This window comes from Sciurus carolinensis, chromosome 4 (assembly GCF_902686445.1).
Source record: "Sciurus carolinensis chromosome 4, mSciCar1.2, whole genome shotgun sequence".
Classification (NCBI taxonomy): domain Eukaryota; kingdom Metazoa; phylum Chordata; class Mammalia; order Rodentia; family Sciuridae; genus Sciurus; species Sciurus carolinensis.
The window spans coordinates 151826521-151851319 of record NC_062216.1 but is presented as its reverse complement, the minus strand read 5'-3'; the positions used below and the strand labels follow the sequence as shown (position 1 = coordinate 151851319).

The following is a 24799-nucleotide window of genomic DNA, read 5'->3' as shown; positions in this document are numbered from 1 at the left end:
AATGAGAGGGAGGGAGTATGAAAAATGGTGGAAGGAGACAGATATCATTACCCTATGTATATGTATGATTATAGTAATGGTATGGATCTACATCGTGCACAACCATAGAAATGAAAAGATGTACCCCATTTGTGTACAATGAATCAAAATGCAGTCTGGAGATTATCAAGAATACAAGCAACAACAGGTGTTGGCGAGAATGTGGGGAGAAAGGTACACTCATACATTGCTAGTGGGGATGCAAATTAGTGCAGCCACTCTGGAAAGCAGTGTGGAGACTCCTTAGAAAACTTGGAATGGAACCACCATTTGACCCAGCTATCCCACTCCTTGGCCTATACCCAAAGGACTTAAAGTCAGCATATTACAGAGATACAGCCACATCAATGTTCATAGCTGCTCAGTTCACAATAGCCAGATTGTGGAACCAACCTAGATGTCCTTCAATTGATGAATGGATAAAGAAACTGTGGTATATATATACAATGGAATATTACTCAGCCATAAAGAATGATAAAATTATGGCATTTGCAGGCAAATGGATGAAACTGGAGAATATCATGCTAAGTGAGATAAGCCAATTTCAAAAAAACCAAAGGAAGAATGATATCGCTAATAAGTGGATGATGACACATAATGGGGGGTGGGAGGGGTTAGTGTTAGGGTTAGAGTTAGGTTTAGGGAGGGGGGCAAGAATGGAGGAAGGAAGGACTGTATAGAGGGGTGGGAGGGGTGGGGGGGGAAGGGAAAAAAATTACAGAATGAATCAAACAACATTACCCTATGTAAATTTATGATTACACAAATGGTATGCCTTTACGCCATGTACAAACAGAGAAACAACATGTATCCCATTTGTTTACAATAAAAAAAAAAACCAAAAAAAAAAAAATGCAGTCTGTAAAAATAAAAAAAAAAAATTAAAAAGATAACTTTGGCATTCTATCCACTGAAGTAGAAAGAGTCTCAATAACAGGCCTTAATGAAGGTAGAAAGACACTACTTCTTTATATGAGAAATTTGAAGAGTTGAATTCTGTAGGCAAATTTAATTTTCAGCACTTAGCAAATGAACTGAAAGCTAGTGTATGGGTTATAACAGAAGTCAATTATTTCATTTAGTGTCAACGTTGGAGGAAAAACTGCATTGGACTTACTAAATGATGTACAATATACCAAAGCTACATATATTAGAATTTAAGGAATCTTCCAATGTAATGTTGACTCTATATAATCGTAATATAATCTGTTGGAATTAAAAGTGTTATCCAATATAATCATATATCATCTTGTGGATTGGTTATTTTATCATTTTTTTTATGCTTTTTTCTTTCTAGAGATCAAGAAGCCACCAGTGGCCCCCAAGCCAAAGTTTGTGGTGGCAAATAATAAGCCATCTCCTCCACCTATTGCACCTAAACCTGATATTGTGATTGCTAGTGTTCCACAGTCAGCAAAGAAAACCAAACCAGCAATCGCACCGAAACCAAAAGTTCTGAAGAGCTCACCTGTTCGAGACATTGGGTGGTCATCAAGGAAAATCACCGTGACCCTGGAAGAGCATAAACTGGAATTACCTGAAAGCAGTGACAACGTGAATTGCAAAAATGTAGAGGATCAGAGCAGTGATTACATTTTACCAATATGTTCCTGCAGTTCTGAATGTGTCCATAAGCTTGGGAATAGAGAAAATTTGTATGTAAAACAGCTTGTTTTACAGCCCCTGGAAATGAAAGAAAATTTACAAAATAGTAAAATTGATGAATCCTCTTTGACGATAAAAACCAGAAGCAAGTGGGATTCTCATGGCGAAAAGCACAGGAGCCAGAGTGGAGTAATTTTAAAGGCAAGCATCCTAGAAGAGAAGCTCAAAGATGTGTTAACACAACAGGTGTCACCTGTGAGTTCCCTGCAGAAGCACAGATCCACAGACAATCCAGAAATGAATGGTGGCTGTAATTCCAATAGACAGTTCAGAATTGAACTTGCAGATCTGTCACCTTCTCAGTCCAGCTTTGAAAAACTTCCTGTTCATCACAGCTGCCACGGACAGCTTCCTAGGGATGAATTTCAAAATCCTGAAACTTGTCAGGACAGCAGTGAAAGTAGCAATAATCGCTGTCATTCATCTGATCAAGAAGCTCTAGAAAATGGTAAAAGGAATACTTTTATATCCTCAGATGGAGTTAGTAAGAAAACAGAAATTGAAGACCTTGGTCCTTTAGAAATTCACTTAGTACCATGTACCCCCAAATTTCCAACTCCCAAGCCCAGAAAGACACGCCCTGCTCGCCTGTTGCGCCAAAAGCATATAGACACTCCTAGTGAAAGTACTGAGGAACCAGAGAATTTAAACAACAGCTCTTCTTGTCTTATTGGAGATAGTTTGGAAAACAATAAAGTCAGTGTTTTTCAGAATGTTTTATGTAACCAGGAACAAGTGGACAGAGTGAAACCAGGAAATAATAGTGAACTGAATAGTAACTCCAACAGTGACAGCCAAGATTTAGTCAATTCACAGAAAGCCACGTGTCAAGCCACATCTTCCTTTGAAAAAGTGACACCTTCTTTAGATACAGACTCTAATTTGAGCTCTGATGGCACATCAGTAGATGGTTCTAGTATGGCACTTGCCACAGACCAAGGGACCAGTTTTATAAGATGCAGTACTCTATCTTTGAGCCTGCCTAAGCAACTCAAATTAACTTACAATGAACATCTGCCTACTGCGTCTAACTCGGGAGCATCTGTCCCTCAAATTCAAAAGGAATCTGTAATAAAAGAGGAAAGTTCCTCAAAAATTGTCCCCAAGAAACCTCAGAGACACAGCTTGCCTGCTGCAGGAGTACTTAAAAAGGCTGCCTCTGAGGAGCTTGTAGAGAAAAGTTCGTATCCCTCAAATGAAGCAAAAAGTTCAGAGAAGGTTCTAGAAAGAAATCGTTTGTGTGCCTCAAACCATGGTATGTCGTCCTCCTTTGACATGCCTAAACGAACTTCAGAAAAGCCGGTGTGGAAATTACCTCATCCTATTTTACCTTTTTTAGGGAATCCAGAATCCTTAAAGTCTGTTACTGTGTCCTCACATAGTGAGCCTCCCACTGCCCTCACCAAGCCTAGAGCAAAATCATTATCTGCTGTGGATGTGGAGAGGTGCACTAAGCCTTGTAAAGACTCTCCAAAGAAAAACTCTTTTAAGAAGTTGCTCAACATGAAATTGTCCATCTCTTTCATGAAGAGTGACTTTCAGAAGTTTTGGTCCAAGAGTAGCCAGCTCGGAGACACAACCACAGGCAGTTGTGGGGAGCAGAAAGGGATTGAAAGTGATTGGCATGAGCTCATGGTGGGCGAAGAGAAAAGAAGTAAGCCCATCAAGGCATATTCTGCAGATAACTACAGCCTAGAATCTCAAAAGAAGAGGAAGAAGTCCCGGGGCCAGACCAGCGCAGCTAATGGTCTGAGAGCTGAGTCTTTAGATGACCAAATGCTCTCCAAGGAGTCATCATGTCAGGCGGTTTGCAGGTCTCTTATAAGCAGCTGTGCACCGGAGTATGAAAATATATGCCATTATGAGGAAATACCGGAGTATGAGAATTTGCCATTTATTATGGCTGTAGGGAAAACTGGAGAGTTGGAATGGCAGGATTCCTGCAGTGGGGAGGACACTGATGCAAATGTGTATGAGGTAGAAGAGCCCTATGAAGCTCCAGATGGCCAGTGGCAACTCGGACCCAGACACCAGCATTTCAGGTATCACTGCACTTTTGTATGCATCATTGTACTGACGTTCAACAAGCCCGGGAGGTAGGAATGCAGGGGGAGAATCACTTAGCAAGGGACTGATCTGGAAAGGATGTATTTCCCTGTGCAACCTCCTTATATCATAGAGTGGGAATGGGTATTTGTGTTGCAGGCTTGGAGTAGGTAACTTATTTTAGTAGCTAATTCAAAGAATTTAAATAACCATGTAATACTACCAGGATGGCCTGGAAGAGAGAATTCCTAGGGCCTCCAAACATCAGCTCATAAGTCATAGGAGGGAAGTCACAGCAGGGAACCCTGGGCAGGAAATTGGTTAATTCAGTGAAGATTATTTGCTTAGTATAAGAAATTGGAAGTTACTGAAATCCATTCATTTACCTATGATGCCCTCGTCAGGGCATATGCACAGATGAAACTTCTATATTTGCAGAAGTTATAGCTCTTTGAGGATTACTTGTTTTACTTGTTGAAGGCTAATTGCCAACCTCAAGTCTAGGGAAAATGCAGGAAATAGGTAACTAGTCTTTCTCACTTTTGTGTATGCACTTCCTACTTTTGAAATACCTCCTTCATCCTTCTTACTAAAGTTGTGCCCATTCTTGATGGTTCAGCTCATCAATCATTGGCTTCCTAAAGCTTCTAGTTACTTAATGGGAAGTGTGATTTCCTATTCTGAACCCCCAGTTATGCTGTGATATCCTTATAACCTTTACCTCAGTCTGTCATATGGTATAATTACTTCTTGGTGTGTCTGATGTTCTGCAGTTTTAAGCTCCATGAAGAGTTCTAGTCATATCTTTTTATCCTGCATGAGGCCAAACCAGGGGTCTAATAGGTGATCAGGAGATGCAGGATGGGAGTAGGAGAAGACAAATGAAAAAGAGGCAAAGGAAATAAGTGTTTGTTTTGTGCTTAACAAAAACCCATAGACTCTGTTTTGGTTTGGATCTGAGGTGTACCCCCAAATCTCCATTACAACAGGAATATTCAAAGGTGCAATGACTAGGTCCTAAGAACTTTAACCTAATCAGCCCATTCAATTTTGAATGGACCGACTGATGGTAATTGTAGGCAGGTGGGGTATGTCTGGAAGAAATGGGTCACCGTGATGTGCCCCAGAAAGGTTCATCCTCCCTGTGTCCCTTGACCCCTCTGCTTCCTGACCTCCATGAGCAGGGCTGCTTTCCTCCACTGCGCCCTTTTGCTATGATGTTCTGCCTCACCTCTGGCCCAGAGTGAAAGAATTGACTGACCATGAACTGAGACCTCTAAAACCCAGGGTTCAAAATAAACTTTTCCTCCTCTAAGTTGTTCTAGTTAGGTCTTTTGGTCACAGTGACAAAAAGATGACTAGCACAGACCATTTTGAAGATTATTCTTACGCCACCAACATCAGGTTTTGAGTGAGTACTCAGCTCTCTTAAAATGTTACTTTTTGTAGGAAGACTGTTCTACCCAGCACACAGGGGCTAATGAGGGGAGGGGGGTGTCATTAGCCTGTGAATTGAACACATTAAATTGTCAAGCAAGTCAGTAGTCACCAAACTGTTTTGAGTTGCTTCAACTTCCAAGATGCTTTTCTCATGTTTTTCTTTACCTATCATCCTCTGTTCTTTCTCCTTTTACCTGTGGAAAACTCCTTAACCTCCCTTGCCTAATTTTTCTCATCTAATCCCACTTGTTTGTTTGTGTAATTGTAGGCAGGTGGGGTTTGTCTGGAAGCAATGGGTCACCGGGATGTGCTCCCTACACATTAGCACCTAGGCAAAAGCCTCTTCTTGGTATAAATATTTCAACAGAGAACTGATATTCAGTATCCAAATATTTAAAATTATTCTCTTTTTTCATGCATGATGTTCTCTCTACAGAGCAATTTTATTGGTACTGGCCTCTTTTTAACATGGCTTTCCATATGTGTGTATGTCATGAATTTCATTGGTTTCTTTAAGGTATGCTGTCCTGAGTGTGGTATGTCATTAACATAGAGCAAACACATTTGTGCCTTTCCACAATGTCAGAATTGAATAACCATAAATTCACAGGCTACACCACTTTCATCAGTGGCTGTTCACTGAATACTTGTGGGTCAACTGGAAGTCATAAACTGGGCAAGCACAGGTTTTTTTTTTTATTCCAGTCCTAATTTCTAGTATCTATAACACTCAAGTCACATATCACACCTCACACAATTTTATGTGTATAGGTTTACATAAAGGCTAAGAAAGGGTTAAGGCATCCATAGGAGTTCAGAAAGCTGAACTGAGAGCAAAGACAGAGAGCAGAGTCCCTGTAGGTGGTCAGACAAGATTAGATACCAGCCAAAGAACCTGTTCAGGGTGCAGAGCTGTCCAGGCAGGCACTTATTCTGGGCCCAGATCTGGAGGTGGGCAGTTTTATAGTGTCTTGGGACTTGTGTGGTCCTCACCCAAGGGAGAAACCATACTCTGCTAAAGCCTGAGGACAGGCTGGAGGTTGTAGCTGTGGTGATTTTCCTGGGCAAGGTTTGTGATGAGTGACCAGGTGACAGGGTCAGGTTGCCACCATGTCTATTCTCAGCATGCTCTTCCTTTTATAAGGGAGTTGCATCATTTGGTGGGCTGGTATGTTCAATAAGTTCATCGGCTTGGTTTATCCACTTTGAGTTTGATACAACCACACATCCATGAGCTTCTAGTTAGTTTGATGAGTTCACGGGTTATCATTCTTATTTGCACAATTAATTTATTATCAGTTTATTCCTTATGATTGTGCCAGGCAGATGGTGTAGAGTCATTTCACCTTAGTTCTTAAACTCAAAATGGAGTAGCTTATGGCAAACTACTGCTTAACAGAATGAAGTAACAAAGGTTCAGGCACAGCCTGAAAACTGCTGTTCTGTACATGGTGGAGTGACTCAGCTCTGCACAACCTGCTGTCCACATAACACTGTTACTTTTGGCTGAGCTAAACTTCTTGAAATTGGAGGTTTGACCCTTGGGGTCAGTTTCCTTTGGGCTCTTGGGTTTAAGTCTCAAGGGCTTAGCTTTAACTGTGATACAGGCTCTTCACTTTTAAAACTTGCTCTTTGAACAGCTTTCTTCTTATACAGGGTCTGGCTTAGGGCCTTCCTGCTAGATTGAGGGGATCCAGGTTGAAGGGGGTGAGTGTACGCTGCCAGCCAGTGCAGCTGAGCAGGCATTCACACAGGGGGATCTTTCTGGAGGCTGCAGTAAACTGAGGGTGGCTTTGGACAGGTTGCAGGCCTGTCAAGTCAGGCAGCCTGATGAAGGATGGGTAAGCTCTGCTTTTGAATTTCGCTTCCACAGAGGTTTTTGTTTAGGCCTGGAGCAGGGAGCCCTAAACAGACTTTGAGACTCCTAAAATGTGCCAGCTGAATCAAAAGCCTTCAGTCACAGGGTCAGACTCAACAGTATTGCTTGGGAGGTCTTTCCTTTTGTAAACAATATTGAATAGTCAGAGAAAGCCAAATCCAAGCCTTCATAAGGAGGACACCCCAAAATGAAATAACTGAGAAGTAGGGCATACATTTCAGGTGAGCAGAGAGGATCCAAGTGGAAATCCTGTGTGGTAGTCTGGCTGTTGTAAATGTAGACCTGTGCCTTGCAAATAATTAATCCAAAATCCAACAAGGCTGCTTGGGATTCTAAAATCTTAACAGGGTTCTTTTTCATTTTTTCATAAGATTTTTATGCTAGAGTCATTGACAGAGTATCTCTCAGAGTTTCTCAGCCTTCAGGGAAGAGAGTCTAGGTCTTAAGTAGGGTGCTGGATCAAAGAATCACTAGCTTTAGAGTTTGTATATTTAAGAAAAAAAACATTCTGGATGAGTAAACAGACATTTGGCAAGCTTGGGTTAGCCCATAGGGTCATTGTCTTTAAAATATAGCTATGTCATAAATCCAACAGCTTAACATTTACAAGTATATAATAACATGCTTATCATTTATTAGGAATAATTGTTGGCAGTCCCCAATTCTAAATATGATAGTTTTCTAAAAGCTCAGGACAATTAGAAACTCAGAGTGTATATTCCCCAAATAAAGTTTTGGAGATGGAGGTAAAGGTCCCAGTTTAGCTCCAAGTTATATTAACCTTTCCAGTCTGGGCCGCCACTCCCTGTCCCTCGGGGAATTTTCTTGGCCCTTCTGTGTGCTCGGGTGTGATGCAAGCTGGGGCTGAGTCTGGAGCGCTGGCCAGGACGGAGTGAGCACCTGACGTCTCAGAGGACAGATCCCCAGGTTGGAGGCAGCAGGGTTTGCGCAAAGAGTGAGGTGACTAAGGAAGAATGAGGAAACTCGCGGCTGGGCCTGCTGGAGAAGGCCGTTAAGGCAAGGGGGAGTGATAAGGAGAAGGGAAGGGTGGGGTGGCTGGAAACTAGTAGGCAAAGGATTTCATTACCTCCTTTTCCTTTGTAATCCCCAGCCCTTCTCTCTTTCCATCCCACTTCTCCTTTGCTGACTGAAAAGTTCTGCTAATTGAATTTCTGACCCTAGGCCAGAGTAAGAAGAAGAAATGGGGGAGGGTTTTGGGTGGGGAAATAAAGGTACTGAGAGCCCCAGAGTGGGGACGGACTAACAGCCACATTTGAAGGTGAAAGGAGGGTAGAAGGGGTGTTCTCATGACCGTAGTCACAGTAGCACTGGGTATTTCCAGGTAGCTCATCATTTGGTCACTGCTGTGGGGTCGCAGAGGTAGTTTTGATGGAAGTCAGATTGGGAGCCTCTCTGGAGAATTCCAGTGTGTTATGGGTGTGTTTATGAGACCTCGTCCTCCAAATGCTTCAAATATCTTAAACCTGAAACACCTAGCAGGCCATGGACATTTCTAGTTCACTAGTGTGCTGGTGGTGAGTTTTTATTTACTACTGCTTTTATTCAGGGAATTTGACTTTACAGGGAGGTTCCTAAACTTTGAGCCATTGATATTAAAGGTGGATAGGCAAGTCAGCAAAATGAAATATCCAAATGTTAGAATTTTCCTTTTGAAATTGAGGCAGATTTCTTGACTCTGGAGAAGAAAACTTGTCCTGGAAACATTCCAAGTTTTTCATGTGTTTCATGATAAGCGCTTGGAAGAAAAAGTATGGTAATTGGGTTTCTCTAATAACCAAGCAAGCACTCAGCTTGTTTATCCCACAGATAGTGACCAGGTGTCGAGCACTGTGCATTCAAAGGGGAGAAGGGGTGTCTACTCTCAGTAAGGCAGCTGTTACAACACACTGGAGTTTTATAAATCCAGGCTTTCTCTGAGTTGTACTTGAGTGAGTTCTGCCCTGAACATGGTATTAAAGATGGCCTTACAGAGGGTAGTGACACTTGAATCAAGGCTTTTAAAATGGATGGGATTAGACTTGGCACTTGAGCTGTTTTTTAACTGTGGTAAGAGCACTTTAGAGGTGCTCTGGGAGGAGAAAGCAGAGCACACTGAGAAGAGAGAGGAAGTTGAATCAGAAATGTGGATTGCTGTTCCTTGAAACAGTGCCTAGAAGTGCCCATCCTTTGATAGGCTTTCATTTATCTTTTGGTCTTCTTTAAGAAACAGAATTTTAAATAACTACATCTCAGAATCACTTCTTTTTCATTGATCTGCATACCCTTATCTCTGATGAAGGAAACAACCAAGTGTTTCTCCCCATGTTACCAACGAGGCTGGGCTTGAAGTGCTGCCAAATGGCATTACCAGCATGTCCAATCCTGTTACCGCATTTGTACTTTAATCAGACCTGGTCTAGAAGACATCTCTCTCTGGTTGCATTTACCATCTGGTGGTATTGTTGGATTTTTAATATGATGACTAAAGGATAAGTTAATAGCCCTAATGAGCAATTTCAGTGTTGTCCCAGCATAGATAAGATTATGCACAGCAAAGCGGTGGGGGTTGGGACAAATATATCTCAACAGCAGCCCTTTCCTGTTAAGTTATTTTCAGCATCAGCTCAGGAAATATCAAAAATTTGTATGCCTCTTTAACTTTTTGTTTCTTGTGTTGGAATCATAGCCACATAGTTTTGGCAAATCTGCTTGTTTACACACTTACCCTGAAACTGCAGCTGAGGGATCTAGTTTCATTTCTTGTCAATAAAGCATTTCTGTTTTCCTTTTAAGTAATTATTAATTAGTTAAATTGTAGTATGTAGCCAGCTCTATGACTGCAGTATTATTTCCTGCCAAAGCAGATAAATGATACTTTATCAGATATTTACTTTTGCATGTCAGTGCGTCACTTTACACTATTTGTAGGCAGAATTGAAAGAGCATGTGTATGTGTGTGTGTGTGTGTGTGTACATACATCTTCTGTCCTGATTGGTAACAACACATTATTTTGAGATAGATGAAATTTGCACATTTAAGTGGGGAGAGAAAAAGGTGGCATTGTTATCTTTAAAGCTAATTGATAAGTTTTCCATGACTGGGCTCTTATTAAATTTTTGAATTTTTTCAGTTACAATTTAACCAAGGGTATGATGATTTGTTTTCATAAAATTAGAATTAATTACAGCAGAGAGACAGAAATTGCTTTGCAAAATGGAATTCTGACCTATTTCCTGAAGGAATGTTCCCAGTATGAACTTTCTGGGGAAGGGCAGATGTGGGAAGGGTGACCAAAGGGCTCCTCCTTAAGCATTTGCAATTCTGATAAGGACCTGATCCATAAAGATAATCCAACAATTGACCAATCGGTGAATGGATTAGAATTAGGATGTTTGGAAATCGGAATGCATTTTGGCAGAAGAAACAGTGAATAATAGGAATTGGGTTCTAGCCTGCTACATGAAAAACACAACAGAAAGTGATAGGAAATGAGACTCTGGCAATAAAATAATAGCAATAAAAGAAATAGATTTTGTGACTGCAATACTGGTGCATTCAAGGAGGAAAAGGTTAGTGTGTTGAAGAGGGAAATTCTAATGGGGAAGAGAACAGATGAAGAGGTGGGGAAGATGACCTTTGACTGGAGAATTTTCCAGGTGGCTCAGGGAATTCCGGATCTGGGCTCCTGTTTGTACAGAAGGGGCCAATCATATGGATGTAGCAGGTATTCCTCAGTAATGCCTGTGCTTATAAATTACTTTGGTAAACTTTCTGTGTTCTCCAGACATTTCTTTTAAATTCATCGTCTTTTCCTGGAATTGCATAGATAAATTTGGTATTTAGAGAAAACCCTTTTGGATTAAAAAAAGTATTTAGAAAAAATAAAACTAGACATGTTTATACCAGCCTATTTATTTTAATACTTTTTTGAAGCTATGTTAGATATAAAGAGCAGTTTGCACTATAGCACATTTTGGGTGTGGGAAGTACTGACTTTTGAAAAAGTACTGAGTTTACAAGTTAAGTTCAAGAATGGAACTGCCTAGTGTCTTCTGGGTGGCATGGAAAAACTACTTTGGTGGTTTGGTTTACGCCTGGTAATTGTATTTGTGGATCTCTGCAGGGGGAAAAATGTATTTGTAAGTAGTTTTGACTTTGGACAAAGATAATGTGTCATTGGAGCTATAAAAATGGGTGGCCAAACAGTGCAGCAGTGGAGTAAAATACCATGATAGTATTTCCAGGAAATACAGCTGTCTTCTGTAGCTCTCTTTCCAGATTTCTCAGCCTTTCTGGTTTGCATATATTATAGATCCCTTTTTATTCCATGTAAGTGCAAATTGGAGTGAAGTTGTATAGGGTGTTTTATACCCTCTTATATTTAAATTGTCATGTTCATAAAGTGACTTCATGAAACTGGACAGTGATGGAAATATAAAGGATTAGTGGTCTTGAGCCCTAATCTTCCAGGGTCTATTTAACAGATTCTCCCATTTGTTAAGTATTTTGGTTCTGCTGCAGGAAAGGTGAAATAATAAACACTGAACAAAGAAAATCAAGTTTCCCCTGAATGTTTGGATAAAAACAAAAAAGTAAAACAAACATGTTTTGTCGTTTTTATGTTTGAAATGGTGTAACTGCTTGTTCTTTAGGTCATGTGGATTTAGTTGAAAACTTGGTAAATTCTACTGAGATCTTTTTTTTTTAAGTTAGCCTCTTGATGACATTTCTATCAGTGGACATACTTTGGCAAATTTTAATAACATTTGAAATGTTACAAATTAAAGACTAGATTTGGTTTTTAATACTTTTTTTGGGTGGTTTTTAAATCTTAAAAGTAGTTCTGATTTTAAATTTTTTGGCAACTGTAATTCAAGTCCAGGAAAGTAGATACAATTTAGAAGAGAAATAATTTGGTTTTTTTCCTCTTATCTTTGTGGACACGGGTGCATGATCACTGAGCCACATCCTCAGCCCTTTTGTGTGTTTTATTTAGAGACAGGGTCTCACTGAGTTGCTTAGGGACTTGCTCAGTTGCTGAGACTGACTTTGAGCTCACAATCCTCTTGACTCAGCCTCCTAAGCCACTGGGATTACAGACAGGCCTGCACCACCGTACCTGACTGTGTTGGTTTTTGAATGTATCAACAGTCAGAAGTAAAGAGGGAGTCCTATTTATTTATTTATTTATTTATACCAGGAATTGAACCCAGTGTACTTGACCACTCACTGAACTACATCCCCAGACAAGGTCTCACGAAGTTCCTGAAACTGGTCTTAAACTTGAGATCCTCCTGCCTCAGCCTCCTGAGTTGCTGGGATTACAAGAGAGATTTCAGTTTAAAGAAGTAGCTTTTTCACCACTTACATTTTCTTTCCATGTCTCCACTAAAAACCTGAGGCTTAAACACCGTCTGTTCTGCCACCGTAGTTAGGTGATGGGAGAGGAGTTAGGTGATGGGAGAGGCAAAGAAAGGAGGACAATGATGAGATTGTTCATGAATCCAGATACAAGTTATTTGGTGGCAAGTTTCCTAAATCTCAATCTTTTAGAAGTTTGGGAGTAAGGTAACATGAATACGGGCCTTTTTAAATTTTGTAATTTTTAGTTGTTAGACACAATACCTGTATTTTATTTCTTTTATTTATTTATGTGGTGCTGAGGATCAAACCCAGTGTCCCATGCATGTGAGCCAAGTGTTCCACCCCTGAGCCACAACCCCAGCCCAATAGTGGCCTTTTCTTTGGAATTAACTGGTTTGAAAAATTTGGAAACTCAAGTATATCTTTTAAAGGCCTTAGGTTGAATTGAATATACTTATAGAATGTCTCAATTTTAGAACTGACGGGGTCATTACAAATCATCCAGGCTAGCCTCTTCTCTCGCTGATAAAGCCAAAGCTCAGCAAGAGTAATTGGCTTTCCCCCACCACAGAGATGGGAAGTTGCAAAACCAGGGTTCCAACCTGGAGCTTCACAACACTGTCTTGTCCCTTCTGCTGGGGTGGAAGCATTGCAGAGTCGGCAGGGTTTAGAAGGCTTAGGTGATCTTAGTTACTGCAAAGGCTCAGGTTTACTTTCTTCATTGCCCTTTTCTCTCCTGTTGTAAAGATATTGTTACTCCTAGCAGGAAGGAGAGTTGCAGGAAGCTGCACATGACACAGAATTATGTGCCTCCAATATTTTCAGTGGTAATTTCAGGGAGCTGAATATTCAAACTATGCTTAGTTAAACTTTGGGCAAACAAGTGTCGTTTTATTTTGACCTCAGGGCTTTTGCATATGCTAAGCACAAGCTCTACCCTGAACTCTACCCAACCTCCGAGGACTCCTGCTTTTCTTTTCTTTTTCTTTGGCTGCCAGGGCCTAAACCCAGGGCCTTACTCACACTGTGCAGGTGCTCTACCATTGAACTACATCTCCAGCCCTGTTTTTGTCTTGTTTTAGGGACAACAGTCTCTGTTGCTCAGGCTTGTCTTGAACTCCTGGGCTCAAGTGATCCTACCCTGTCATCCAGGTATACACCACAAAACCAGGTTTTTGTTTTTTGTTTGTTTTTTTAATTTTGCTTTTGTTTTTTGAGAAGCAGTATTTCACTGTGTTGCCCAGATTGGTCTCAAATTCTTGGGTTCCAGTGCCGCCTGCCTCAGCCTCCTCATGCTACCAAACCAGGTTCACAAATGGCTGGTGCTACCACTAGTATGTGTTGACACAACTTTCTTTACCAAACTGCCTGACTTCCTTTCAGTACAATTTTTTTCCTACCCCATCAAAAGTCTATCAAATAGACAATACCAAAGATTGGGAGTGCTGTTCATGTCAAATAGCATGGATTTGGTATATGATAGCAATAGCTACTGTTTACTTAATATTTCTGATATGCTGAAGGTTATGCTAGGAGCTCTTACATGTATGACTTAGTTCCTGCTATCCTTTAAGATAGATATGACCATTTTCTTTCACAGGAGGAAATAAAACTTGATGAGGTTAAGTAACTTGTGAAGGACACACAGATAAGGCAGATAAACCGAGTAAGGAACCAAGAATTCAGATTCTGAGACAAGTTTTAAATCAGAGCGTGATCATTTTATTCTTTGCTGTGAGCCATGGTTTTGATGTTATTTTCTTTTACTATGTTTAATATTTGTCGTGGTCTGTGGGTTTTCTACCCAGGGGACATGATGGAAAAAATATGCCTGTTCCCAGTTTGTTCACAGTGTAGAGGGAAATAAGAGAGACACCTGCAGGGATTTGAATAGACATTGGTGAGCATTTTCAAAGGCCCCAGATTTTTCATGTAAGAAGAGCTCATTGATTGGAAAATCTTTGATGGTTGGGCAATAGGTGTTATAAAGGTTGGAAACTGAATTATGTTCTATTTGCATTTGGTCCATTTAGTGGTGGTCACCTCTCAGAGCAAGTTAAATGTACTTTCTGTCATTACTAGTTGCATGTGGACTAGTGACATAGAAAGGATTATGCCTGTCTCACATTTCTCCACTGATTTACATGAGGATTGATTTTTTTATCTGTTTTTTCTGTTCCTCATTTCATACTGTCAAATTCTTTTTGACCTCTAAAACACTTCAATAGTTAATCACTATTTATAGAGTCCCAAAGTAAATAATGTTGTAAGGTTAAAAGACCATTTCTAATAAAATAATACCCTTGTTATCTTAGTGAAAAAAATGTGTACTTAAATGAATGTTCGGATCTTTTTCCCCAAAGAGGCAGATGATACACTGTCACTCATGAACGGAGGATTTCTTAGAGGAGACTTGGAATTATAAGAGGGTAAGACCTGGACACTGGAGGAAGGCACACGCAGTCCAGCTTGGGTGGAGAGAAGTTCCGGGACAGAACCCTGTTAGCTTTGTTGCTGGAGCTGCTGACGCATATCCTCATCACTGGGCCTGTCCCCCAGAAGGATTGCTGAATCTCCTTCTGATTGAGATGCCCCCTTTGTAACCTACCCCCTCCCCACTGCATATCAGACACAGAGACTGGCTTAGAGAAGTTAGATTAACACAGTTCATCGGTCAGGAAGGAAAAAGTTCAGTCATTGTTTGTCCCTTTGTGATTTTTAACTTGTCGCCTGTATTTATCTCGTCTAGGCTCAGCTGAACTTGTCTTCTCTCGTTTTAAAGGTTGCCAACTATATTATAGGAAGCATATTTAAATTCCTTTTGTGCACACCCCAATGGATATTTTTACACTGTATTTACATAAATGAATTACCATGCTAGTTATAACAGGTTTCTCTAAAGCAAAGCTGGATAAGACCTCTACTTGGCTCTCAATGGTTGTTTCCAAGCCAGACGAGGAAATGCACACTTATAGTCCCAGCAACTCAGAAGGATCACAGGTTTGAGGTCAGCCTCAGCAACTTAGCAAGACCCCGTCTCTAAATAAAAAAATAAAAAGGACTGGGGACATAACTCAGTGGTGGAGTGCCCCCGGATTCCATCCTCAGTGCCCCTCCCCTACAAACAAATTGGTACCGATGTGTGAAAGTACTCAAACTGTATTGCAGTAAAAATATCCTATAATTCAGAATTTTAATGAATTTATAATTTTTTTTTCAATTTAATACAAATTCATATCTACCCAGAAGTAGCCACCTAGTGGTCTGGTGGGCAGGAGTCCCCTCATTAAAGACTGTAAGCGTAGCTTGCAGTGTTTAGTCTACAGGTGTGGACGCACGTGTGTTCCACAGCCTCATATCACTTGCTTCCTGACTTGGCTTCCCCCCATTTCACGTGTTAAAACAAAGGATGGAGAAGGGATTGTGATGGTATTCTGCTCTGAAGGTGAAGTCCTATGGCCTCATTCTGCCAGGATTCCTTGGCTCTGCTGCCCAGAGACTCCTACCTAGTGACAGTTGATTTCAAAGCTCTCTGATTTATAGTGACATTTTAACAGCCAGTGGGGATCTTTTCAGGTGATTTTATTCCCTCAGGTACCTCGGAGACAGCTGGATTTTTAGATTTTATTTCATAGAATTCACATAGTAATTTGTATGTAGAATTTATAGTAAAATATGTATTTTACTTTTATAGACGTTAGTAAACTTAATTTCCTCTCAGTTAAATCAGGAACCAAATAATTACCTTGTATTATGACCTTATCTCGGGATGATCTCAACATTTGGAAATGCAGCCTAAAAGTCAGAGATGTTAAGGGCAGTTCATACTCAGAAAGAATTTACAATCTGGTTTATCATTGTTTTTAATGAAAATGTTTGTTGATGCAATTATAGATTCACATGCAAGTGAAGAAATAAAGAGGGAAACTGAGTATACTTTAGCTTGTTTCCCTTGATGGTAACATTTGTGAAATCATAGCAAACCATCACAACTAGGATATTTATATCCTGTCATCCTATAAGTAGGGCACCTATCACGACTTAAATTGAGCAAGGTTATAGGTATCCTATGAGATTTTATAGGTTTTCATATGTGTCCCATGTGTAAGACAGCAGGACATGATGGGTTAACATTGATACAGTCCACTGATTTCCCTGTTTGTACTATTGTTCAAACGTGTGTATGTGTATTCAGTTGTACTTCATTTCATCACGGTCAAGATAATGAACAATTCATCACCAAAAAGATTCCTCTTCTTACCCTTTTACAGCCACACCTGCCCCGCCCCACCTCCCTCTCCAACACCTGGCAACTCCTGATCCATTTCAAATGTTTTGGTCATTTAACAAATGTTATAAAAAAAAAATAGAATCATGTGGGGTATGATTTTCAGGATTGACTCTTCATTCAGCGTAATTCCCTATAGGTCCACCCAAGTTGTGTACATCAATAATTTTTTCCTTTTTATTGCCAAGTGTTATTTTTGTTAAGTCATCCACACTGTTTCCACTGTTTTAACTCTTACAAACAAGGCTTAATGAACATTTGTGTTCAGATTTTTGTGTGAAAGTACATTTTTCATTTCCCTGGAATAAATGTCCAAAAGTGTAATTGAGGGTTGTATGGTAATTGCACATTTAGTTTTATGAGAAACTGCCCAACTATTTTCCACTGTCTCTGCGTCCTTGCCAGAACTTGGTGTTTGTCATTGTTATTTATTTTATAGATTCAGATAGGTGTGTAATGATATCCCATTGTGGCTTTAATTTGCATTTCCTTGATGGTTAATAATGTTGAATATCTTTCCACGTGAATATTTGCCATCTGTATATCCTCTTGGGTGAAATCTGTTTCTCCTCCTCTTCCTCTTCCTTTTTTTTTTCTCTCTGTCCTGGGGATTGAACCCAGAGTCTAAGCCAAGCAGTGCTGTACCTCAGAGCTACTTCCCCAGCCCTCTGTTTGTTTGTTTGTTTGTTTGTTTTGTACCAGGGATTGAACCCAGAGGTGCTTAACCACTAAGCCACATCCCTAGCTCTTTTTATTTTATATTTAGAGACAAGGTCCTTGGTAAGTTGCTGAGGCTGACTTTGAACTTGTGATCCTCCTGCCTCAGCCTCCTGAGCTGCTGGGATTACAGGTATGTGCCACTGCTGTTTCTTTTGCCTATTTTCTAGTAACAGTTCTTTTTTTTAAAGAATTATTTTTTAATTAAGCATCATTTGGTGTCTCCCTCCCTGGAAAATAAAATTCTAAGTCTAGTTAAGTATTTAAGACCTTTTGTGGTCTGGCCACAGTCTGCCATCCCAATCTCACAATCTTATGATACACCTGACCACAAACTTATTACACACACTGACTACACCAGGCATGGTGGTGCACGCCCGTAATCCCAGTAATTTGGGAGACTGCGGGAGGAGGATTACAAGTTCCATCCAGGCCAGCCTCAGCAATTTAGCAAGACCTTGTCTCAAATTAAAAAGCTCAGGGACCAAGTGTCCCTGGATTCAATCTGTAGTACCCAGAACAAAAAACAGACAAACAAACAAAAACCGACCACAGTCCTAAACACCCCATTCCCTTCCATATTTTTCTTCTACTACCCAAGAAACCCTTTCTAAGTAGTGCATGAAGGTATCTTGTGCTGAAGGATGATGTTATTTCTCATCCCTCTAAACTTAACTCAGCTGTCAACCTTTTGTGGCAATCTCCCCTTCCAGTGTAGGAAAAGTTTCAGAAATACCCCCACATCCCTTCTGTTACTCTATTTATCTAGTTATAGTTTTCTTTGTCAAACTTCCTGTTCCCTTCAGAATGTTATCTATTCGATCATGCATCTCTCCTAAAATACAGCCTGCATGAGTGGCCATTACTTAATTTTGATACATTGCTTTATCCCCAGTACCTAGAATAGTGCCTGATAAATAGTAGCTGCTTAGTACATATTTATTGAAAAAAGTGACGGAGGCAGTGAATTTTTATATATTTGTGACCCTAGTCCCTTCCATAACATGTTGCCTGATTTATACTGTTTGTAGTATAATGAAAGTAATAGATAACATTTGCTGTATAATTTTACTATATATCCAGCAGAACAAATCACCCTTTTCCTTGGCTTTTTATTCTTGGATAGCACTAACTTATCATTCTGTCCTAACACTTTGTTAATCTTCCCCTGCTCCCCCTGCCAAAAAAATATCTCTATGAATAAATATTGTGAGAGATTACAAGCACCTTTGTATCCTTGGCCCCAGCAGATACCTGGCACAAATTAGGTGATCACATCTGAGCAAATAGTGGTCAGGTTAAATATTGCTTTTACTTGTGAGGTCAGAATCCAGCTGCATTTTGGGTAAACTAGTGTCCCACTGACTAGACTACAGAATGCGAAGGAAACATCTGTTAATTTTGGAAAGCAATTACACTGATTGGGAGATTTACCGCTCTTTGGTAAAACAAAGCTCCCTTGGAGAAAAGAAATTGAGTTAAAAGACCTTACATGTGTCTGTCTTTATTCACTACATAGTGAGCATCTGTTGTATTGTGGAGTGGTTAAGCAAAACATTCTGTTTGTGTAACTCAGATACACCTCTTTTCAAAACTGTGGAAAGAAGTCTGGGTCTAACCAGTCAAAAGCAGCTTTTAACAGTGTCTTAAATGGTATAGATCTCAAGGTATCTTCATGTGCTCTTAAAAAAAATGCAAAGATGATTGTATCACTAAAAAGAAAACATGAAGTTTGAAGAACTAATTTTGAATGAAAGAACTATGAACTATCCTGGTGGTAAACCTGAAAGTGAAAAAAGTCTGACCAATGTATAGGTAGCTTTGGAGTTAGCAGAAATTATCCTAGGGAAGGGCTTGGTAAAATTTTTTATCTATGGGAAAATGATGAGAATCATTTATCTATAAAAATATGCTTTATCTTATAGGATGAGTTATTCATATAAATATTTCAGTATTTGAACGTGCTATCTGTTTGCCAAAATATACTATTTTAGATTCTTTATGGTCTCCATATAACACATGAGTATGGCTTAAATAAAGTGTTCTTGTGAACCCCAGAATGAACTAATCAGTATCATTAGGGAAAATACTTAAGAATGTTACCTTAGAGAACTGCTATCTCTTTTAGAAAAATGTTAACCTAAGAAAACTCATGTTTTCATTTCACTGTACAATATACAAAATGCCATGTCTTACCTATTAAGCAGCCAGGTAAAGTACGCTTATGGTTTTCAAAGACAACAGGTAGAAACTACTTCACAGATTACATCTTTCCTCTTAATATTTTAAATTCCATTTCTAGTTAACAAGTACTCATTTCACATTCACATGTGCAGAGCACCATATTTGGAGAAGTGTGAAAGAAATTTTTGCCATGAAAATTGTCCCTACCATTTTAATGAAATACAAAATGAAGATCCGAAGGATGAAAATTTTCTATGACTATTAAGGAAATGACTTTGATCTCATTGAAATACATAAAATCTTTTAGTAATGCAAAATTGAAATATTGCTTACCCAGGACCTTGTACATGCTAAACATGCTTGACCACTGAACTATACCCTCTGCTTAGGTATATTTTTATACCCCTGAGTTAGTTGATTAACTGTAGATGCTTTCATACAGTAAATAAATTAAAACGAGATCTTAGCTGCTTTCCTTTTATTTATTTATTTATTTATTTTAGGGTGTGTGTGATAGTGAGGATCAAATCCAGGGCCTCACACATGCTGGACATGCACTTTATCATTGAGCTACCTCCCCAGCCTTTTTTAGTGCATTTCTAGACAGTCTCACTAAATTGCAGAGATTGTCATTGAATTTTCCATCCTCCTGCCTCAGCCTCCTGAGTAGTTGGGATTACAGACTTGCACCCCTGCACTCAGTGCTTAGCCATTTTCTTTATCTCCCCCCCCCCCCCCCGCTTTTTTTTTTTTTTTTTGGTACTGGGAATTGAACCCGGGGGCACTCAACTGCTGGGCCACATCCCCAGCCGTTTTTAATGTTTTATATGAAGACAGGGTCTCACTAAGTTGCTGAAACTGGTTTTGAACTCAAGATCCTCCTGCCTCAGCCTCCTAAGCCACTGGGATTACAGGTAGCACCACCACACCCAGATAGCTCGATTCTTGAAAGTAGTAATTCTAAGCATCTTTAATTCTTAACCGAGCCCTCATACTTTTAAGATGCAAAAGTAAGGACCTGCGCCAGAGCGCTTGCCAGCCTGGGTCCCTGGGTGATGCCAAAACAAAACACTGCAGCAGCAAAAGTATTTCTGCACACTCTTCTACAAATTATGTCTTTTCAGCCTACTCTTAAAGATCTTGTCTATTTTACTAAAACCCTGGGGAGGATTCTGTAAGTAAAATCCATGACTGTGAACCTGAGGTGTTGGACCTTTCAAACACTTCCCCTTTACCATACTTACCTGCTACCCACGGTGAAAACTGTCTTCTTCCTTGGGTTTACCTTACAAAATACAGGAAATTTATCATTTTCCCTGGGGGTGGGAAGTCAGGGGAGACACATAGGGGAATCGAAGAGTTCATTTAGAGACTGCCTACAGTAAGTGTGCTGAAAACTGTGCCATAATCCATCTGTCATCATGTTCTGATTATTTTGCATTTGGGGGGAAGACCAGATAGGAATAGCTGTCTCCAACCCTGCCTTTCCTGTGCCTTTGACTTTTTCTTCCGAGGCATTTAAAAAAAAAAAAAAAAAAGTTGTTAATAAGGAATGCTTAAAATTATTAAGAGTAGTAAACTTAGGGAGGAGAGAATGGAAATTTTCAACTATTTTATGTATCAATTTGTTTCATTATAAAAATTATATAGAATCCTTGTTATTGTTGAAGTTAAAGTGAAAAGTAAAATGCTCCCTTCTTTCTCATTATTCCCCAAGTGGTTATTTTTTTGTTTTGTTTTGTTTTTATTTGTTTGTTTTGATTTTTAATATGGAAAGTTTTAGAATAAGTGGTCCAAATGTCCCGAGAAGGCTGTTGTTATCTCTGAAGAGTACAGACAGACAGACTGACAGCACAACTTCTCCAGGCAGGAGCCCCTGTCTTCCTCTCCTAAGGAATCACAGTCTGACCCACCGGCAGTTTAGTAAATGTCTGTAGAAATGTGTGCCACATGCACCCATGTGCCCAGATGGTGCTCTTTCTTTCCACTTGCTCCTTATTTTTCTCTTCTTTCCTTCTTTTCTTACTATTTTCTGGTATGTTATTTTATTCTTCCTTCCTTCTTCTCCCCTTGTTTTGTGCCTTTGTTTCCAGACTAGGAGCAGGTGATCAATGTTGTGAAATTCAGTCTACTGGACTCTTTCCACTTTGGTCCAGTATGAAAAATACGCATTTAGAAAAGAAGTAAGCTTGGTTTACTTTCCATTCCAGAATGAAGTTCACATTTCCAAAGGAATCAGCAGCTATTTTTGCATACAAGACACATGCTTATGATGTCATTCATAAGCCCTTTTCTGTCTTTGTCACTCATTGAAGTCATTGTTAACCAAAGAGGGACTAAAACTGTGCTTTGAAATAGTGGAATCCTCTAAAGTACCCATTTTATGTTAGCAATGGAAATTCTTTTAGAAATAAGTGATAATATTGTGATACTCATCTAACTGTAATTCAGAGTTTTTGAGTATTATTATACAGCAGTAAACTACCTAGAAGCAATGGAGAAGTTAACTTGGAAACCAAACCCTAGGAGTGATGTGCTGCAAAACCGTGACTCCATGACTTCAGTTTAGGAGTTCCTTACTCAGACATTCAAGCTGGTAAGGAGCCGTTTCACATGACTGATAATGCAGAAGCTTCTCTCTGAAGCAATTTTGTATAAAAATTAAGTGTCTACAGCAATAATTTGTTTTTCTCAGTATTACAGTTAACACTAAATATATATGAGGGAAGTGAAAAAGCAGGCCAGAGAACTAACTCTCTGTGTTGTAGGCAAATCCTCACAAAAACTAGTCAGGTGGGCACTGTTATCATCCCCATTTTATGCATGAGAAAACTGATGCACAGAGGTTAAAGACTTAACTAAAATTTAATTAAACTAGTAAGTGGCCAAGACGCAAAACACAGGCAGTTTAAGTCCAAAGCAAATGTACTGTACTGTTTCTTGCAGGTAATCTATTATATCAAAGCTCAGCAAACATTTTCCATAAAGGGTCAGTGGAAAATATTTTAGACTTTGTAGACCATAGTTTTTCTGTTCAGCTATTCAGCTTTACCAGTGTAGTGCAAAAGCAGCCACAGACAGTATAAAAACAAATGAACATGTTTGTGTTCCAATAAAACTTTATTTGTAGACTGAATTTTAGATTGTATACAATTTTCACTTTATAATTTTTTTTCACTATTTAAAAGCATAAAAATTTGTAGAAGATGTTTCCTTACTTCAGAAAGCAGTGTTTTATTTTTGTCTATATTTTATGATTATATAACAATTCCCATTACTTCATTGGGACATTGTTGAAATTAAGATATTCATGATTCTTGTTTCTATTGACAATAAAATTTTATTTGCTTTTACTTTTTTGTATCAGTAGTATACAAAAGTATATACAAGTATACTTGTAAATGAATTTTATATTTTATCCAGATTGTTTTTTTTTCCTGTATATGTGCATAGTAATGTAATTTTTTATATGTGAATATAATAGGGATAGAATTCAGGGGTACTCTAATCATGGGCTACATCCCCAGCCCCTCTCCATTTATATTTGGAGAGAGGTTCTCACAAATATTTTGAAGATGGCATTGAAATTATTATCTCCCTGTCTCAGAATTACAGTAGTAATTCTGGATTATATGCATGCCCTTTGTATATATATTCATGAATTTTTTCTTATTTATAGGATAAATACCATAGCATTTTAAACGTACCTTTCAAACATTTTACAATTCTTTTTACTTTTATGTGTTGTTTGTAAATTTATTTGTGATCAAAACCACAAAACAAAACTTACTCTTTCACCCTATCATGCATACTGTTCAGCAATATTAATTCAAATTGTCATATAATATATCTGTATAATGCTTACATCTCAAAAATCAATAAATATATTTCCATGTTAAAAAAAAAAGCATAAAAATCATTCTTAGCTTGTGTGCACACAAAGAGGCAGCAGTCTGGGTTTACTTACTTATACTATTCTGTATACATGTAAGATATTAAGATAGTCTATTTATTTCTTCATTTCATGTGAGAGATCAGGTATCATATTAAGCTCTGGGGTTATCAGAGCTAAACAAAAACAAATTTTCTATTTCCTCTTGTCATTGTGCTTGCTTAATGATCCCTGATGGTCTCTTTCTTCCCATGTTTGTTTTTTATAAAACTTTGTCTACTGTATGTATCAGACATGTTCACATTATATCATTTAATCTTCATAGCAGGTGGTAGTATCTAAATTTTACAGTTGAGCAGAATATAGAATTAAAAAAACTAAATAACTAGTCAGTTGCCACAGCCAGTTGAGTGGTGAGCCCAGCTTCAAATGCTGGTCTATCTCAAGCTGAAACTGGTACTTTTCTCCTCTGTAACCTTTCCTTTGCTCCTAGAAATCTATGAAACACTGAAGAAATGTTTACGATCCTGTGTGTTTCACTTCCTGAATACATGTTTTCGCTTCCCTTCCTTTTTCACTGACTCCAGCTTTTGAAAATGTTATCTCAGTTTATTAATAGAAATGTTACGGTTTTTCCTTGTTTCCTGGTGGAAGGATACACTGGTGTGTGGGTTTAGAGAAAGAAATCAATATCCTTCCCTGATCCCCCTCTACAGCCTCTCAGTTTTGAGAAAATGGACCTATGTCCACAGGGTGCTCTTCAGAAAGAAATAGGTTCCATATGGGCCTCTGGGATTGTTGATGATTCATACCTGGTCTACAGTAGATCTTTAAGACAGATCTTTTGTGGATCTACCTCAGAAAGAGAAGTGGTAAATGGAATTGTTCACACCTGGTTGTAAATAAGGAAGGGGATTGAATTTATTCATGAGGGACAGTTTAAGCCCCACTTCTCTGGCTCCCAAGGGACTCCCAAGAAGCCTCCTACCCTTTTCCCCATGTCAGTGAGAAATCCCACTTGTGTCTGTGGTTCATATTAGAAAGCAGACATTCTTTGGGTTTAACTACTGGTTTCCTTGTCATTCACTGTTGCTCTAGTGGGGTCTGTATTTGATGAAACACTTTACTTTCTGCTACATGGAGTATGTGAGATTTCTGTAACAGCTCATGTTTATGATTTTGACTGGACCATTGCTTCTGTTTATCTGGCAGAGTCTGGGTGTTTATGCAAAATATCATTAGGTATAATCGAAACTAACTTTAGAACACCCCACAATGCGATGT

The 24799-nt window shown here is 39.1% G+C and overlaps 1 protein-coding gene across 2 annotated transcripts in view; it reads left to right on the top strand.

Annotated features, from left to right (window-relative positions):
* Positions 1-24799, top strand: part of Fgd6 (FYVE, RhoGEF and PH domain containing 6) — a 114823-nt gene that overhangs the window by 5182 nt on the left and 84842 nt on the right. For both annotated transcript variants that reach the window (XM_047551124.1, XM_047551123.1), the window contains exon 2: positions 1337-3746. In XM_047551124.1, coding sequence (XP_047407080.1) covers positions 1337-3746 — 2410 coding nt within the window. The remainder of the gene's footprint in view (positions 1-1336; positions 3747-24799) is intronic.